The sequence below is a fragment of the Mytilus galloprovincialis genome, chromosome 5 (assembly GCF_965363235.1).
Source record: "Mytilus galloprovincialis chromosome 5, xbMytGall1.hap1.1, whole genome shotgun sequence".
Classification (NCBI taxonomy): Eukaryota; Metazoa; Mollusca; class Bivalvia; order Mytilida; family Mytilidae; genus Mytilus; species Mytilus galloprovincialis.
In genome coordinates, this window is record NC_134842.1 from 26,553,706 (window position 1) to 26,572,537 (window position 18,832).

The 18,832-nt window shown below is 32.8% G+C and overlaps 1 protein-coding gene across 1 annotated transcript; it reads right to left on the reverse strand.

Annotated features, from left to right (window-relative positions):
- Positions 1–9,293: 9,293 nt before the first annotated feature.
- LOC143075495 (uncharacterized) lies at positions 9,294–18,163 on the reverse strand. The gene is made up of 2 exons (XM_076250926.1): positions 18,108–18,163; positions 9,294–10,870 (listed from the first exon to the last, which is right to left on the reverse strand). The coding sequence occupies exon 2, from the start codon at positions 10,822–10,824 to the stop codon at positions 9,457–9,459; it is 1,368 nt and encodes a 455-aa protein (XP_076107041.1). The 5' UTR covers positions 10,825–10,870; positions 18,108–18,163; the 3' UTR covers positions 9,294–9,456.
- Between the last annotated feature and the right edge of the window lie 669 nt (positions 18,164–18,832).

Below are 18,832 nucleotides of genomic sequence, written 5' to 3' on the forward strand. Positions count from 1 at the left end.
ATGTACTCAAGAATAAACATGCATACATTTAAAAAAAAAGGTTTAAAAAAAGAATATTATTTATTTCAAAATATGTGAACTCTGCAACATCATACAAAATTCTTACTAGAAAGAAGTTACAAAAAGAAAAAGAAAAACATACCAACCTGAGAAAAATAAATAAAAACAAAGAAAAAAGAAAAAAAAAGAAACAAAATCAAAACATTGAAAAAACAATTAAAAAGAAACAGATACAAAAGTGAATGAAACAAAGAAAAAAAAAGAAAAAAAAAAGCAGAATCAAAACATAAAAAAATAAATAAACAAGTAATATAAATGAACAAAGATTAAAACAAAATTTTATTATACAAATTCAAGAATAGGTTAAAATGTCAATTTCAAAAGAATCATTAGTTACCTGTACAGGTAAATTTTTAAAATGACACACACAGGCAGAAAACTTCAACCCTGATTGATTTCATCAGGTAACATAATTAGATAAAACATCAGCCTATGTTTTATGACCCCAATAAATGGCCAACATCTCAAGATTGAATACCCCAATAAATGGTCACCATTTAAAGGTGACCATACAAGAGGATAGACATAACTAAGAGGAAGTCGCAGGCTGTACTGTCCAATTTAAAAATTTGAAGTTTTTAAAGTTCTTAGACCACATTCATTCTGTGTCAGAAACCTATGTTGTGTCAACTATTTAATCACAATCCAAATTCAGAGCTTAAATCTTGTGTCCATATATACTTGCCCCAACTGTTCAGGGTTCGACCTCTGCGGTCGTATAAAGCTGCGCCCTGCGGAGCATCTGGTTCTTAAATTGTAAGCAATAGGTCAACTAGAAGAATTGTTAGCTGTACATGCTTGCCTGGCATGGTTCATCTGACCCTGACCTCATTTTCATGGTTCGTTGGTCAATGTTTCATTTTCTTGGTTTATGTTAAGTTTAATTTGGCAAAACTTTTAGGAATTTTGGTTCTCAATGCTCTTCAACTTCGTACTTTATTTGCCATTTTTAACTTTTTTGGATTCGAGCGTCACTGATGAGTCTTTTGTAGACAAAATGCGCGTCTGGCGTATATACTAAAGAAGTAGGTCCAGTAAGACCCCTTTTTGTCCCCAAAATATAGCAGTTTTACAAAATTGTTAAAATGTAAACTTTTAGTTTTTTATTGGACAGTAAAATGCTTCTGCTACATAAATATTGGCTGTTTTTGACAATACAATGCACATGTATCGGGTACTAGCATCATCAAGTCATGCTAAATTACTGAAATCTTCATAATTCTAGCATTTGAGTTAAATTTTAGACGGTTGTCGTGTAACACGAAAGTGGTCGCATTCGTGTTCATTCTTAATATTGAAATGTAAGTTGTATTTTATTATAAAACATAACATATATAAAGGTTGAGGATGAACACGGATGCGGCCACTTTCATTTTTGACGAAAACCATCTGAAAAGTGACATTTTTCGGCATATTTAGTAGATTTTTCATATTTGAGCTTGAATCGGATCTTTTTAAATGACTAATTCTAATGCAATTATTTTGTAACAATTGTTCTGATTGGATAACAGCAAGCGTAAAATTCTCTATCTCCTTGTCTGTAACTAAGGAAGCCGACATTTTGAATTTCGGAATGTATTGACATGTTATTTCTACAATAATAAACAAAAAACTCACTTGTTGCGCCTAAAACTCTTCTTTTTATCAAATTTTATTACATTCTGAAGCGGCACAGAAGCCAGAAAACGGCCGGTGTTTATGTTTGACGCCGGAAGCATACCTATGACGTCACCTAGTGTAGGGACCAAAGAACATAACATCTTTTCGCGGAATTTTCTTTAATGAACATTTTACACTGAAATAATGATTGAAATTTAATTATAAACTTGTTTTGCATTAGAATAGAGATAACTGTATTGTATTTGCAGCTTTGCGGACGTCCATCGGTAGTTTTACTGTCGCAAATACCCGTTTACCTGTCTCCGCTTCGCGTCGCCAGGTAAACTAAATTTGCGACAGTAAAACTACCGATGGACGTCCTTAAAGCTTCAAATACAATACAGTTATCTCTTAAATCAGTTAAAATCTTTCACATAAACTAATTGAATCAAATTAAATAGACACTTTTAAAAACGCTTTAACCCTTTCGCTGCCAAACAAATTGTTAACAAAACCCCTTCAGTGCCAATGCTTTTTTTGATTGTCTTAACAAGACCGCAAAAACGTCGACGTCATAGTAAAGGTATAATAGCGCCAAAAGATGTTAACTGCAAGTGGCGGGAAAATTAAACTTTTTTTACTAAAAGTCCATTTTCTTACATATAATACCGATTTTTGACTCCGAAGTTATAATATTTAGACAAGTTACGTGTAATAAGATATTCTGGTCCCGGTTCTAGTAAAAGCAACAAGATAAGGTAAATTATTTTTTTTTTGAGGGAGGGGTCACTATTTTATGTTTTCCATGAAACATGACAAACTAATTGCACCGATTTTAAGTTTGACTTTACTTCTTTTAGTTGCCCTCACTTGAACTAATACCAGAAAATCCCTACTATAGAGACGGTAACCTGTCTAAAAATCATATACTCCCGAGTCAAAGTTCGGTAATACGAAAAGAGATAATGCAAATTAATTTGTCACTACTTATAAATTAAAGAAAGTTTGTGATTATTTTGTGTGAACAACTTCATTATATGAGCTTGATACAAAATTCAAGATTCATATTAACATTTCTCAAGAAAGATATTTTATTCGTCGGTGTTACATCGTCTGTCGTGTTTCTTATATTTACTACATGGTTTATGAACAATTTTACGACAGAGAGCACACATGCATATACATGTTTACGCCCTTTCCTGCAACCAGGGACATTTCGTACAGAACATACAGAACACTCTCTTCTTTTCGACCCGGCAATTTTCTCAAATGTCGTTTTGTTCTTATTATATGATCTTCGGAAATGTCATCAAACAATTAATTGTATAAAATAAAGACCTGATCGAACATTGTCAGAGTTCTTTTAATAGGAATTTTCTATCGTATCTTAATATTAAAAATAATGTGTTCATTAATTCTTGACAACCGTACAATAATAATTTACTGTGATTGTAATTTTGAATGTATAATTGTTCACAAAGTTTTCATGTTGTTTGCGGTTTTGCTATCTTTTATTTTGGAAGACAAATGGAAGAAGGGATAAATAATAAATGAGTACAGACATGCACCGATCAAAGAACATGTAGTTTACTAGGAAACATGTTACATGTATCAATTAAAAGTGTCATGTTGACCTGGAATATTAATTTGGCCGGCACAATCCGGCAATACTCTTTTTTTTTAAGCCTAGAATATATAAATATACTAAATGGCCTACTGCAATAGCGTCGGGAAAAAAGAGTGGATTTGAAACTCTATAGTTCTAAATATTATATAATTTTATATATATTTATTTTGCATCCTTACATAATTTTATTTTCATAAATTTCATAAAAAAGCTCCCCTTTCAAATCTTTTTATATTGGTAAAAAAACGCGCGAATGTTTCAAGACGGAGGAATTAAATTTATCACAAAAACGGCGACGTCATAGTACATTACGTAGTTCATAACATCATTTCAATCGGCCGATGAATCGGCCCTTTGGCACTGAAAGGAGTATGACTTTGGGCCGATCATCGGCCCTATGGCACAGAACTCGTTAAAAGTGGTCATAATCTTTCGTCAGATAAACCTACTCTTTTAGTCCTGGTATCTATGATGAGTTTATTTATGTGACTATCAACATAATATTAATCATTAGTAAAGAGGGCGAGACATTTCAGTTTGTGCACTCTTGTCTACTTTCAGGATAAAAACTTATGTATAAGTATTTCAATTGCTCTGAAATTATACGATACCACAAGTTGGAGGTTTGGATTCATTTTTGGGGTTGAGGTGCCAACAGTTTAGGAATAAATGGCCAAAAACAAGCATTTTTGTAGTTTCTGGCCAATAACTTGTGTGTAAGTGCATGGATCACCCTGACATTGTACCACAAGGTTCCATAAAACAAAAGAAAGGCTGGGATTGAGTTGGGGGGTAATTGCCCAATTCATGCAGGAATTAGGGACCAAAAGGGGCCAAAAAAAGGATTTTTTCTAGTTTCCAGACAATAAATTGTGTTTAAGAGTATGGATCTCTCTGAAATTGTACTACAAGGTTCCATACTTCAAAGGAAAGGCTGGGATTGAGTGTAAGGGTAATTGCTCAAAGGGGGGATTCAAAAAAAAATTTAGGGGAGGGTTCCAATTTTGTTAAGGGGTTCAAATATTTTTTCAAAATTTTTCAAATTTCAAATTTTTGAAAAATGTCAAGAAGAATCTTTAATTGCACAGTTTTGCACTATAGATTTGTAAGATCTTGATAATTATGTTGTGTCAGAAACCTATACTATTTCAAAAATTTGATCACAATCCAAATTCAGACAGTATCAAGCTTGAATATTGTGTCCAAATTTGACCCAGCTGATCAGGGTTCAACCTCTGTGATTGTATCAGGCTGGGCTCAGCGAAGCAATTTAGTATGATAGATAGATATTTTTATTTTTAAAGTACAACTTGGAACATATATATGAAATGCAATATATTACAATTTTAAACATAACATGTATATTAATTTATACCAACCAGCCTTTTATAGAGGCTTATGGTGCACTGTCATTTATGTACGACAAATTATATGAATAAATTTCAAATCCATTATTCTTACTATATTAGGCTTAATTCTTATTAGATGCAATGTAATTTCAAAATATAAGTTGTGTGTTAATAATTAAATGAGAAAATAAGAATGAAAATAATTTAATAATGTTTGGCTTGATAATGTACAAAAAATGATGTAAGGGTTGTACATTTGTACATGGAAAATTTGGAAGATACACTGTAAGCGTTGTTTCTCTTTGCACGTATCCACATTATATGAAAAAAATAGCAATTGAAAAAAAAGATAAAAGGTAATTTATCACCTAGAATTGACTAAATTCTGACAGTAGATCTATAGAATAATAATTTATCACCTAGAATTGACTAAATTCTGACAGTAGATCTATAGGATAGTAATTTATCACCTAGAATTGACTCTGACAGTAGATCTATAGGATAGTAATTTATCACCTAGAATTGACTAAACTCTGACAGTAGATCTATAGGATAGTAATTTATCACCTAGAATTGACTCTGACAGTAGATCTATAGGATAGTAATGTATCACCTAGAATTGACTCTGAGAGTAGATCTATATGATAGCAATTTATCACCTAGAATTGACTCTGACAGTAGATCTATAGGATAGTAATTTATCACCTAAAATTGACTCTGACAGTAGATCTATATGATAGTAATTTATCACCTAGAATTGACTCTGACAGTAGATCTATATGATAGTAATTTATCACCTAGAATTGACTCTGACAGTACATCTATAGGATAGTAATTTATCACCAAGAATTGACTCTGACAGTACATATATAGGATAGTAATTTATCACCTAGAATTGACTCTGACAGTAGATCTATAGGCTAGAAATTTATCACCTAGAATTGACTATGACAGTAGATCTATATGATAGTAATTTATCACCTAAAATTGACTCTGACAGTTAGTAGATCTAGAAAATAGTAAGTTATCACCTAGAATTGACTCTGACAGTAGATCTATATGATAGTAATTTATCACTTAGAATTGACTCTGACAGTAGATCTATAGAATAGTAATTTATCCCCTAGACTTGACTCTGACAGTAGATCTATAGGATAGTAATTTATCACCTAGAATTGACTAAACTCTGACAGTAGATCTATAGGATAGTAATTTATCACCTAGAATTGACTAAAGTCTGACAGTAGATCTATAGGATAGTAATTTATCACCTAGAATTGACTCTTAAATAAAACACTTCGCAATTGAGAAAAAAATTGTAATTTTATTTGTTTCTATTAACTTTAAAACATTTTGTCACTATATCAAACATTACAGTAAGCATTTATCGCCTTCTCTAATATAACAAAGAGCTTCGATTCTTTTGTTCTATTTCAACAAGGTTCCGACTGGGTTTCTATATCATTTTCTTTACAAATCATACATTGGTACGATGTAATTTTATAAAAGATTCACACGGATTCCGTGTGAATCTATTATAAAATTACATCGTACCAATGTATGCTTTGTAAAGAAAATTCTATCCACAGGAAGGTCGACTATCCATATACAAATGATATAACACTTGTTTCTATCCATAGGAAGGTCGACTATCCATATAATTTATATGGATAGTCGACCTTCCTATGGACAGAAACAATTTATATGGATTGTAGACCTGCATTTTACCCCTAAGTTCTATTTTTAGCCATGGCCGCGGCCATCTTGGTTGGTTGGCCAAGTGTGCTTTTCCCCTCACTTTGCGTCTGTCGTCCGTCGTCTGTCGTCTTCCGTAGTCGTTAACTTTTACAAAAATCTTCTCCTCTGAAACTAAAGGACCAAATTTAACCAAACTTGGCCACAATCATCATTGGGGTATCTAGTTTAAAAAATGTGTCCGGTGACCCGGCAAACCAACCAAGATGGCCGCCATGGCTAAACATAGAACATAGGGGTAAAATGCAGTTTTTGGCTTATAACTCAAAAACCAAAGCATTTAGAGCAAATCTGACATGGGTAAAATTGTTTATTAGGTAAAGATCTATCTGCCCTGAAATTTTCAGATGAATCGGACAATCCGTTTTTAGGTTGCTGCCCCTGAATTGGTAACTTTAAGGAATTTTTGCTGTTTTTTGGTTATTATCTTGAATATTATTATAGATAGAGATAAACTGTAAACAGCAATAATGTTTAGCAAAGTAAGATTTACAAATAAGTCTACATGACCAAAATGGTCAGTTGACCCCTTTAGGAGTTATTGCCCTTTATAGTCAATTTTTAACCATTTTTCGTAAATCTTAGTAATCTTTTAGAAAAATTCTCCTCTGAAACTACTGGGCCAAACTAAACCAAACTTGGCCACAATCATCATTGGGTTATCTAGTTTAAAAAATGTGTACAGTGACTCGGCCAACCAACCAAGATGGCTGCCAGGGCTAAAAAATAGAACATAGGGGTAAAATGCAGTTTTTGGCTTATAACTCAAAAACCAAAGCATTTAGAGCAAATTTGACATGAGCTGAAATTGTTTTTCAGGTGAAGATCGGTCTGCCATAGAATTTTCAGATGAATCGGATAACCGGTTGTTAAAGGGAAAATTCGCGATTTTTTTCTTATGGTTTAAATATGTTCATAATGACATAATTTATATATTCACAAAGTTTTATCGCTAAATGTGCAGTAATAAAGGAGAAATTCAATAATTAATGAAAAAATATTAACTACTTCCTGTAGGTCGTGACGTTTTCTCCTGGTTTTTGCATGCCGGGATTTAAAATACAATCATTAAAAGTCTTGGTTTTTAATTATATTTTAACGTAATCGTAAGCGCGCCGATGACTTATGATTTATCTAATAACCAGCCGATAATAAGAAGATAAAACGCACAGATGTGCAATTGTACACATTCATGAGATAAATTTTCTATGTTAAACGTATATATTCGAATTATTTTTTTAGACAACACAAAAAGTTATTTTTAATTAATGCATTTTCGGACTGAAAAGGTGAACAAATTAAAGTACAATAATCTGTAAAGACAATATGTTGGTGTACTCTTATTGACCTTTTACTATCTCTGCTATGACTAGGTTTATACGGTGTGTGTATTCACGGTTCTGTGGCAATACTCGTAGATGGCTTGTTTCCTCAGCTTGCAGTGCCTTCCCTCTAGATGATTTGTTGTCCTTAGTCCTTGTGTTAAGTAGTGGTTCCAAAGGTGACTAGTTCTTCATCGTAGATGATTGGAATTGGTGTCAGCTCATTTGTGCAGCGAACTTTCATTCTCTGGAGGACATAGTCTACTTTAATTTCAGCTGTATGGGGTCAGACCCATGGTTGTAATTTGCTGAGATTTTGGTTGGTATGTTGTTCAATGTATTGATGGTGTCAGGACAGTTTGAAGTTGAACACTTCCAGTAAGTTCTTATGCCCCTTTTGTTCTTTGCCTGGAACTTAAACCAACTGTGTACAAGGTTTTGGTTCCTGAGTCTGTTTGTAACAAACTTTACTTGTAGTTGTGCATTAGCCATTGTAACTGAATAATGACTTGACTGGATAAGGACCACATTTTATATCAATTTTTAATGCTTTGAAGTTAAGTTAACATGTTCACCCATTATTTTATATCTTTGATTAATGGTCAAAGTAATTATATTTTTAGAGTATACTCTTATTTCACATTTTAAAATTATACTTGGTTATAATATTATTTATATCACGATTTATTAGTACAGAAGACAATTTTTTAAGGTTACATATTCAAAAATTTTAAAATCTAACTTCAATCTATTTATCATAATTTTTCTTTATTTTTAAGATTTCTTTGATGAAAAAAGAAACATATTACAAATAAACAAGGTATTATACCTGAACAGTGTACCAAATATGTTATGCTTTGAAAAATGCATATCTTCGAAAAGTATGATTTTTTTGTGTGTGATAACTAGGGTTTATTGTCTCCAACCACTAAACAAATCTAGTCTGCCCCTCCACGAAATATTTAGTTAGAATTTTTTTAAGTGTTTATGAATTTTCAAAAATTCCACCTGACAACCGATCCATGCAATCAGACAATAGTTTAAAGTTGAATCAATGCAGACAAGATCATTGATCATCATTTACTGATGCTTATTAGCTAGTTGATACATTTGTCTTTTAAAATACAACTGACATGTAAGAATTGTAATGGTGCAATGTGGATAAATTTATCGGTTTCCAAGAGCAAAATTGGCAGGGCGTCATCCCTACAATGGCTTCCATTTCTACGATTGTGAAAATGAACTGGCGTAATTGGGAGATAATTTTGACGAAGTAGAATCCTGACTGTACCATGGTTACTATATTAAGGAAATAAACACAACTAGTTGCAGTATAAATTAAAGTTCAAACAATAGGTATTTATTTATTAGATATGAAACATCCAAGTCTCCTACATGTCCTACCATTTGCAATATAAAGCTGTATTCAAATAATTTACACTGCTGCCGAATAGTAATACCCATGTCGTCTTATGTCCTGTATACTTCGACGAAAAAACAAAAACAGGTTTCTTTATCATGTTTATGATGAACATGATGAAAGTGACGTAAAATACTCAAAATTCAATCAATTGATGTTATAACATTAAATACCCACTCAACCTTTCATACAATCATGAATAACAAAATTATTTATCTTTAAAGAGGGTAAAAATGAATTAATAATTATGTACAAAAAAAACTTATCTTCCTTTTAAACAACTCAATTGACTTAACCCTTTGCCATCTCAAATGTTGGGTTTTCCTATTTAACCTGCATACCTGTATGTATTTTCTTATGTTTAATGAAATTACCAGGATCACTAAACCCTTTCCCACAAACATCACATACATGAGGTTTATAACCTGTATGTGTTCTCATGTGAATCTGCAAATTACGATGATGACTTAACCCTTTACCACATACATCACAGACATGAAGTTTAACACCTGTATGTTTTCTCATGTGAATCTCTAAACTACTATGTTGACTAAACTGTTGATCACATACACCACAGTTATAAGGTGTATCCCCTGTATGTATTCGCATGTGGTTGAGTAAAATACTAAGTTGACTAAACTGTTTACCACACACACCACAGTGAAAAGGTTTTTCACCTGTATGTGTTCTCATGTGACTTTGTAAATGACTATGTTGATTAAAACGTTGATCACACAAATCACACTCATGAGGTTTATAACCGGTATGTATTCTCATGTGAATCTGTAAACTACTACGCTGAATAAACCTTTTACCACATACATCACAGTCATGAGGTTTATAACCGGTATGTGTTCTCATGTGAATTTTTAAACTACCAAGCTGATTAAACCTTTTACCACATAAATCACACTCATGAGGTTTATAACCGGTATGTGTTCTCATGTGAATTTTTAGATTACATTGATGACTAAATCCTTTACTACATACATCACAGGCATGAGGTTTAACACCTGTATGTGTTCTCGTATGAATTTGTAAATAACGAAGATGACTAAACCGTTTTCCACATACATCACATTCATGAGGTTTATCAGGTTTTTCACCTGTATGCATTCTCATATGACTCCGTAAACCACTTAGCCGACTAAACCCTTTCCCACATACTTCACAGACATGAGGTTTATGAGGTTTTTCACCTGTATGCATTCTCATATGACTCCGTAAACCACTACGCTGACTTAACACTTTCCCACATACTTCACAGACATGAGGTTTATCACCTGTATGTATTCTCATGTGAATTTGTAATCTTCCAAGCTCACTAAACCCTTTTCCACATAAATCACATTTATGAGGTTCATCTGTATGTGTAGTCATGTGTTCCTTTAAAACAGCACTGCGAGGAAATACAATAGCACAAACATCACATTTATATGGCTTTTCACCTGTATGTGTTCTCATGTGCCTTTTTAAGTCATATCCTTGAGAAAATTCCTTGACACAAACATCACATTTATAAGGTTTTTCACCAGTATGTGTTCTCATGTGTCTCTTTAAGTGACTACTTTGACTATATTCTTTAGCACAAACATCACATTTATGATGTGTTTTGCCAGCCTGTGTGTTTATGTGTGTCTGTAGAGTACCATTGAGTGTGACTACATGTAAATCCTCTCCTCCCTCTAACATCTTATTGATAATGTTTTATCTCCAGAATGTGAGTTTTTTCACGACTCTGTAAGAAACAAAAACAAATTTAATTTTATACATAAACCTTTTTATATATGCCAATGTATGTTATACCTTCCGGCAAATTTTAAACGTAACATATAAAAAAAAGATGTGGTATTATTGCCAATGAGACAACTCTCCACAAGAGACCAAAATGACACAGAAATATATATATCTATTTTGACTTTCTCTGTATGTTTGGGTAATTCTAATCCCATACTATATATAACAGAGGGGGGCAATAGGGGATCTGTTAACATGTTTAACAACACCTTGATTTTGGGAAAACAGTTGCAAAAATGCTGATAAGAGTTAACAAAGTGAGTTGAAAACAGTTAAAACCTTAAATTGATCCCAGATAATAACAGTTACAACACCTTGAAAAGAAAGGGCCATAACAGGTTAACACAAAAAGGTATCCCCCCTAACATGTACAAGATGTATATAAGCTGATCTGCCTCATTATATTTCATGTTATGTATAACATGTATACAAGACGTATATATATCATGTATATGCTGTTCTGCCTCATTGATGTATACCTAACATCTTCTTTATTCATGAGGAAAAAAATGCTGGTTTATGTCAACATATTTCATTTGTAATTTACAGGCTCTGTACTGCATGTTGAAGACCAGTGGCGGATCCAGAAATGTTCATAAGATGGGGCCCACTGACTGTCTAAGAGTGAGCCCGCTCCAGTCATGCTTCAATGATTCCTTTTATACATGTATAATAATCAAAAAATAAGAATTTAACCACAAAAGGGGCCCGTCTCCCTAGAAAAAAACCTCTAATTCCACCTCGGATGCAATCTAATAATCAAAGAGCTGAAGAGCTCTGAGGGAAAAGACGGCCATTGTTTCAATTTTTAGGGGGGTATCTTTTGATAGTCTACATACAAAGAATGAGCAAAAGAACAGCTAGAACATATAGAAAGGCTGACAATAATGAAACTAATTGTTGTTTCATTTCCTTAGTCAAGAATTCATCATAGAGACAATTTGGACCAATGAGATCTGCACCATCTAAATCAAAACATTTAATTAAAGTTGGGAGTTAATTATCTAAAATTCAATTGAATTTAACACCTACTACAATATATTTTAGAATTTTAATTTAATATGTACAACTGAACGGCAGGCTAAGACCATTCTCAATTATTTGTGACAGTATTCTCAAGAAAGTGAGGACTGAAAAATCTATTCAGTTTTAATTTTCCATTGATAAATTTCCCAGTTACAACTCTCATCACAGGGATACATGTACTTATAAAATCAAATATGATTGATATAAGCTGTGTGAAGTTTGTTTCCAGATCCCACATTTTGATATATCTGTAAAATTCATGAATAAATAGCTTTATAAGCAATATTTAAAAAAAAAGAAAAGTAAAAAAAATGACCACTACAATAATTATGTTGGTACGCAAAATTCTTTTTTAATTGATAACTACTTATCATATATATACTTAATGTGACATTTTTAGTGTTCAGATACATTAACTTTCATTTTAGTGGGTAATTACTCATCAATTGAGGTGCCCCTTAATTGGAGAAAGATTCTAAAAACATAACTTTACAGAAAGAATGAAAACTGCAGTTGCTCTCCCCAATCTCAATAGGAATAAACTGCAAAAAGCAACATTTTTTTTTTAACCATTTCAATAATTATGTTGGTACACAAATTTTTTTTTATATAGAAGACTACTTATCATATACCAAAAATATAAAACAACACGTTTAATTTATTGCGTCCGAAGCGCTTTTCTGGATTTACCTTCATCAGGAACGCTCAAAGCCAAACATTTGAAATCCGAAGATGTATAAGTACCGAAAATCGTTGAAGAGCTATATGTTAAAAATACCTAAAATAAATAGCCAAATTCATCTAAAGACAACTTTGCCTGAGGGAGTTGAAACCTTAGTTATTAATTTCAAAATTTATAAACGGACAATTTTAATAAAGTTTGTTCAATCATGTCAGTACCGAAGCACTGACTACTGAGCTGATGATACCCTCCGGGACTGATAGTCCACCAGCAGAGGTACTAAATGTCACATTTTAAGTGTTCAGAAACATTTACTTTGATTTTAGTGTATAATTACTCATCAATTGAGGTGCTCCTGAATTGGAGGAAGATTCGAAAAACAAAACTTTACAGAAACAATGAAAACTGCCGTTTCTCTCCCCTATCTCATGTATCCCCATTGACATTGTTTTATACCGCGAAAGTTGACCTACAAATTATCTGATTATAGTCTTAGATTAAAGCATTGCATGTTGGTGTATGAATCATCTACACTACAGCAAACATCATTAGGTTTACATTTAACAAATACGGATTTTAAATTAGTATACAAATACTGTGAAGGATTTTTATAATGAATAAAGGATATCCCTGTGTAGGTCGGCATTCCAACAATGACTTCACTAGGTTAGATATATTTAGAATATTTCGTAATACTGATTTTTCCGGACTGTAAAAGAAACGTATATAGTGTAAGGGAAAGCTCAATATACGATAATTTCACGAGATACAGAAGGGAAATGTGTAAAAAATGTATTTAAAGTCAATCTGTTCTCCTTGTCATCAATTTCAGTATGCCATTAATAATTATGAGGGGGTTTCCAAACTATCAAAACAAAATGATTGACGTGAGGGAATGATACTCTGGTCAACCCCATCAGGGAATTGAAAGCCGTCTTTCCCCAAAAATTAAATCTCAGCACTTGCTCCTCGTTGTTTATAATCCCATGCGCAACATATAAACATTGAGGAGTAAGTCATTGCAAGTGCTGATCAGATTAATTTTAATTAGATAAAAGTGGATGGTAAGTTGTTCCATTGGCATGCAAGCCAAATTTTCTTATTTATAAAAAATAAACTGTTGACTCAGAGATATGTCTCACCTGTCAGCAGAAAAAAAAATCAGAATGAGATAATCTGATGGACATCAACATTGCTACATGTAATAAATATGAAGTTGCTGAACCATGAACTACAAGGGATAAGACCTCAGGACACCAATTTTCCGTACATGTTTGTAGCAAGATAAGAGAAGTTCAAAAGAAAAATTCAAATGAAATCAGTTGTTAAGCAACCAAGATTAAATGTAAAATAAATTGCTTCGTCGAGCGCAGCTGATATGACTGTAGACTTTTCAGTGCAGAGGTCCAACCCTGAACAGTTGGGGTAAAAATGGACACAATATTTGCACTTGATCAGTGAACTCCGGGAAGGACGTGCGCCTACAGCGTATATCCACCAGAAATATAGACAAATGACAAATATAGGCGCTCACGTGGCGCACGAAATATTTCACTTTGTTTTCGAAACGTTTAGATATCGTCAAATGGATTTCCGATCGTGTTCCGTGCCGCCATGTGTGTGTACTGTTCCTCCAATGATAGGAGCACTTATATATTTTTGGAATGTCTTGGGTGTTTTCCTTGGGTAATAATCATGACAATAGAAATATATGCTGTATAAAAAGTAAAATCACAAAAATACTGAACTTAGAGGAAAATCAATTTGGAAAGTCCATAATCACATGGCAAAATCAAATAACAAAACAAATGGACAAGAACTGTCATATTCCTGACTTGGTACAGGCATTTTCAAATGTAGAAAATGGCGGATTAAACCTGGGTTTATAGCGCTAACCCTCTCACTTTGATGACAGTCTCATCAATTTCTGTTATATTTATGTAACAGGGTCGGTTCTTGGGTAAAGATATAACAAACTCTGTTTAGGGTTCGGATGATTTATTATTCCAGTAGTATAAAAATAAACTCTGAAATAACAATATCACAATTATAAATAACGGATCTATTATAAAACTAAGCTATACATTATCACATATAGTTATGGTAAAATACAATGCACATTAATACTGTGTACTATACTGCGAATACCTTTAATAGACAATCAGTGAGCTGATGTCACGTGTACTTTTACTTCTAATTGTGATACACTACACAAGAATGTAACCCTTGACCGTAAATTATATACTATATAGTGTTTACTGGTTTACTATGTGTACGGTACAAAACTAAAGTTAAAACTGCGAACATAACATTAAACTGATCGGAACATAATATATTGTTTGTTCTTTACATACAATTACATTACAACAATAATTAAAATGTAGATACTATTCTCATAAAGACTAATTAAGCCAATATACTAAATATGCTTAAAACCGCATATTTAAAGGGAAATAATCCATAACGTCTTGTTTACAACATTACATAGTTAAAAATAGATTGACTCTTACCACTTGTGGAGTGAGTTTTTACTGGCAAGGACAAGGCACAGTTCAGACACTAATACATTCTTTATACAATTACATCAATGGAGTCCTAAAACCAAAATGCAATCATAAACATTCGGACTAGTAAAATATTAAAATATACGATATGACAAAATAACTCCAGTTCATTTATAGTTATACTTCTATCATTACAATGTATAATATAAGTGTACTAATAAATATCCACTTTAACACTTTTCCTTATTTTGTCTAATATGCCGCCATTTATGAAATATAAATTATCTGTATCAATAATCAAAATAGCTAAGCAAATATCTAGTTCTACCGTGACAAATTAACGGTAGATAATAAAATACATGTAGCACGAAGCTAAATAAAATATTCTCGGGTTCATCTATCCTACTTATGTAATAACCAAACTCTACGAGGAGAACGAAATCATATAATGGAAACTTTACTAAATTTATCATTTACATGTGAAAATATTAATAATATAATAAAGAAATTAACTTACAATAATCAGGTAATAGGTTGTGTCCACAATGAATTAAAACCATAACACAGTTATATAAATCGGGATACAATATAATGCGACTGTAATTGTCAAGTTCCCGTGCAAATTATACCTGGTCAATACAAAATATAAATTGACCGCGAAATCACAATGACCAATCAAATACGTAATTTAAAGTAAGAACCTTTTGAATATTCATGAACTCAATATAAAAAGTAAAGTTTAGATTTGATTTAAATAATAATATTCCTTTATCAAAATTCAAGTTAAACGTTTATACAATTAATTACAGAACTTTAAAGATATTTTTACTATTATTTATATATAATTAATAGACGTAAAAATGACACTACTACATTTACATTGATGCGTTAACTAAACAGATACAATAAATAAAATAGTCAAAATATGGGTACATCAGTCGTGATCGTATAACAATTTTAAAAGGAACAATTTAACAGAACACAAAAACATCTATCTACTATAGGGTTAAAAAATCAAAAGTATGTAAGAATAAATTTCAAAAATAGACCAAGATTGAAAATAGTCCAAAAGTTATATATAGAATTTATAAGAATCCACAAATAGTTAATTCCACTACGCGACTGCATGAATGATTTTGACGTTTATGGTTCAACGTATTTTGTAATTCATAATAGAAATATTATATATAGAGACGTGCAAAAAGTATTCGGTCACAATGGCGTCGTGTTTACATTTCAAAACGAAAGTTGTAAAGTTCATGCTTGCACTGTAAATAAATCAACCAATGAAATACAACAAAAATAAAAACTTACCTCTAATACTTTGTTAAGTGTCCTTTTAGCCTGATTACATTTAATATCCTTTTCGGAATCGACTTGTATAAGCACTGAATATAGGCAGGGGAAATACTGACCCAAATACGGTGGATTTCTTGGAATAATTCATTTTTAGATTTAATCATCCCAGTACGTGTTTGAAGTTTTCTTTTTACATGTAACCAAACGTTTTCGATTATATTTAAGTCGGGGGACTGTGCAGGCCAGCTCATACCGGTTATTCCGTTCCGAGCTACAAACTCTTGTGTGGACCGTGCACGATGGACAGGGGCGTTGTCATCCTGGAATAAATAATTTCCTCCCGGAAAATGCCGAGCTATCACTGGCCACAAATGTTCATCAAGTATTTCTTGATATTTGACAGCATTAATATTGCCTTCTACAGGAGTAAGTGTACCGACGCCATTCCAGCAAATACAACCCCAAATCATGACTTGATATTTAGTTTGTGAAGTCCGCGGTTGCACAAGGTCCGGTCTCCACCCCTCGTCTCTTTTTCGCCATACGTACACACGTTCATCATGTCCAATCATGATTTTACTTTCATCAGAGAAAATAACCTTTTTCCAGTTGTTATTAACCGTCCATCTCCTTTTTTCTCTGCACCATGCAAGTCTTTTTTTCCGATTGACTTCCCGGATCACGATTTTTTTCTTATTTACACACCTGTGATACCCATGTTTATGTAAATGGTGCTGGATGGTACGTTTAGACACGGGAACACAATTTTCCTCATTAAACTTGTTTGTTATGTCACATAAAGAGCTCCTCCGACTTGTCTTTACAATGCGTTCAAGCTTGCGGTAGTCGCGTGGTTTTACAAACAATGGTCGGCCACTTCTGGGTTTATTCTCCACAGAACCCGTGTCTAAAAATTTTCGAACATTGTCAATAACTGTTGACTTGGGAATTCTAAGTATGTCAGCGATTTTTCATCATAATGACATAAATCAGAACAATATCAGATCATATCATATCATACTGACGGGATCTTTTAAACTGATTACCCAAAAACGTAATTAACCATAACTATAAATGTGAAATTCGGCTATACCAAACAAGATTTATCTCTAATTATAATCTTTTAAGTTACATTTTTGTAGTTTAGCTTGCTATTATTTCGATTGAAAAACCCCAAAGCCTATTTATGAATATAGATTTTGGTCTCCATAAAAGGCGCTTAACTGTCCTTGTCACTTTTTGGTCTTTTGCTCGTTTTGACATTTTGTAAACATGACTTCAGCGAATTGTTGTTTTGTTCTATCAATTAATCTGTTAATGATACTCTCTACTGTTCTTGTTGTCATCGTGATGAAGTAATAATAATACAAGAAGTGCAGAGGAAATGCCAGAGACGTCCTCTAATACGGAACGTCTGGATCGACGAAAGACCCAAATTTAATGTAAAAAAAACCCATGAATATGAACAAGGCAACAGTACCATCTTAAACATTGTAAATAAAAGTTATGATGTGTTATTTAGAATCATAAACAATGTTACATAAAGACATAAAGGTAAGTACCACCAACTCTTTGCCGAAATATATAAGCTTGATCTATTCTGAGACTACTATAACTGTTATAGTAGTCTCAGATCTATTTAATGTTTATTCTAGTCATAAACTTACTTTGTTTTTCAAGGGATAATATAAGTCGAGGGAAAGAGACCAACGTTATCTTCTTCTCTTTGTCCTTCCCCTTCCAATTATGGAACACCTCCTCAATGGATACGAATCCCCGTTTTGTATATTAGGTGCACTCCTATATAGTTTCTCTGTTAATAATGAACATAACCCATTGTGTCATTGCTATTGTGTTAAGATATCGGACTTTTCGATTAGTAAACATTACTTAGATATAGGAAGATATGGTGTGAGTGCCAATGAGACAACTCTCCATTGCTCATCCGATAAGGCTTGTAAAGTTGAGTTCTCCGAAGTAAAAGCGGATGTACATGCACATACCTCTACAGAACAGAACATAAGTTAGCACTGCTCGTTCAATTATGTCGGTTAAAAGACCATTATAGGTCATGTCATACATGTCCTTATTATACACCACGCAACGAAGTTGCGTAGGGTATAATGTTTTTTACCGGCCGTCCGCCCGTCAGTCAGTCCGTCAGTTCTGTTTCTTAATTGTCATCGCAACTCCTCTCACATGTCTCAAACCACACAACAGAATTTCACGAAACTTTTTTTATAGATAATAAGGACATACTATGTAGTTGTGCATATTAACAGGAAATTACGATTCATTATTTTTTTTCTAGGAATTACGCCCCTTTGAACTTATTTGCTTTCATGAATGTACTTTACTGCAACAGTTTGTCACCTCAACTCCTCCGTCTGAA

Excerpts from the sequence above, each read along its gene's own strand:
- LOC143075495 (XM_076250926.1), bottom strand. The coding sequence starts at position 10,824 with ATGTTAGAGGGAGGAGAGGATTTACATGTAGTCACACTCAATGGTACT.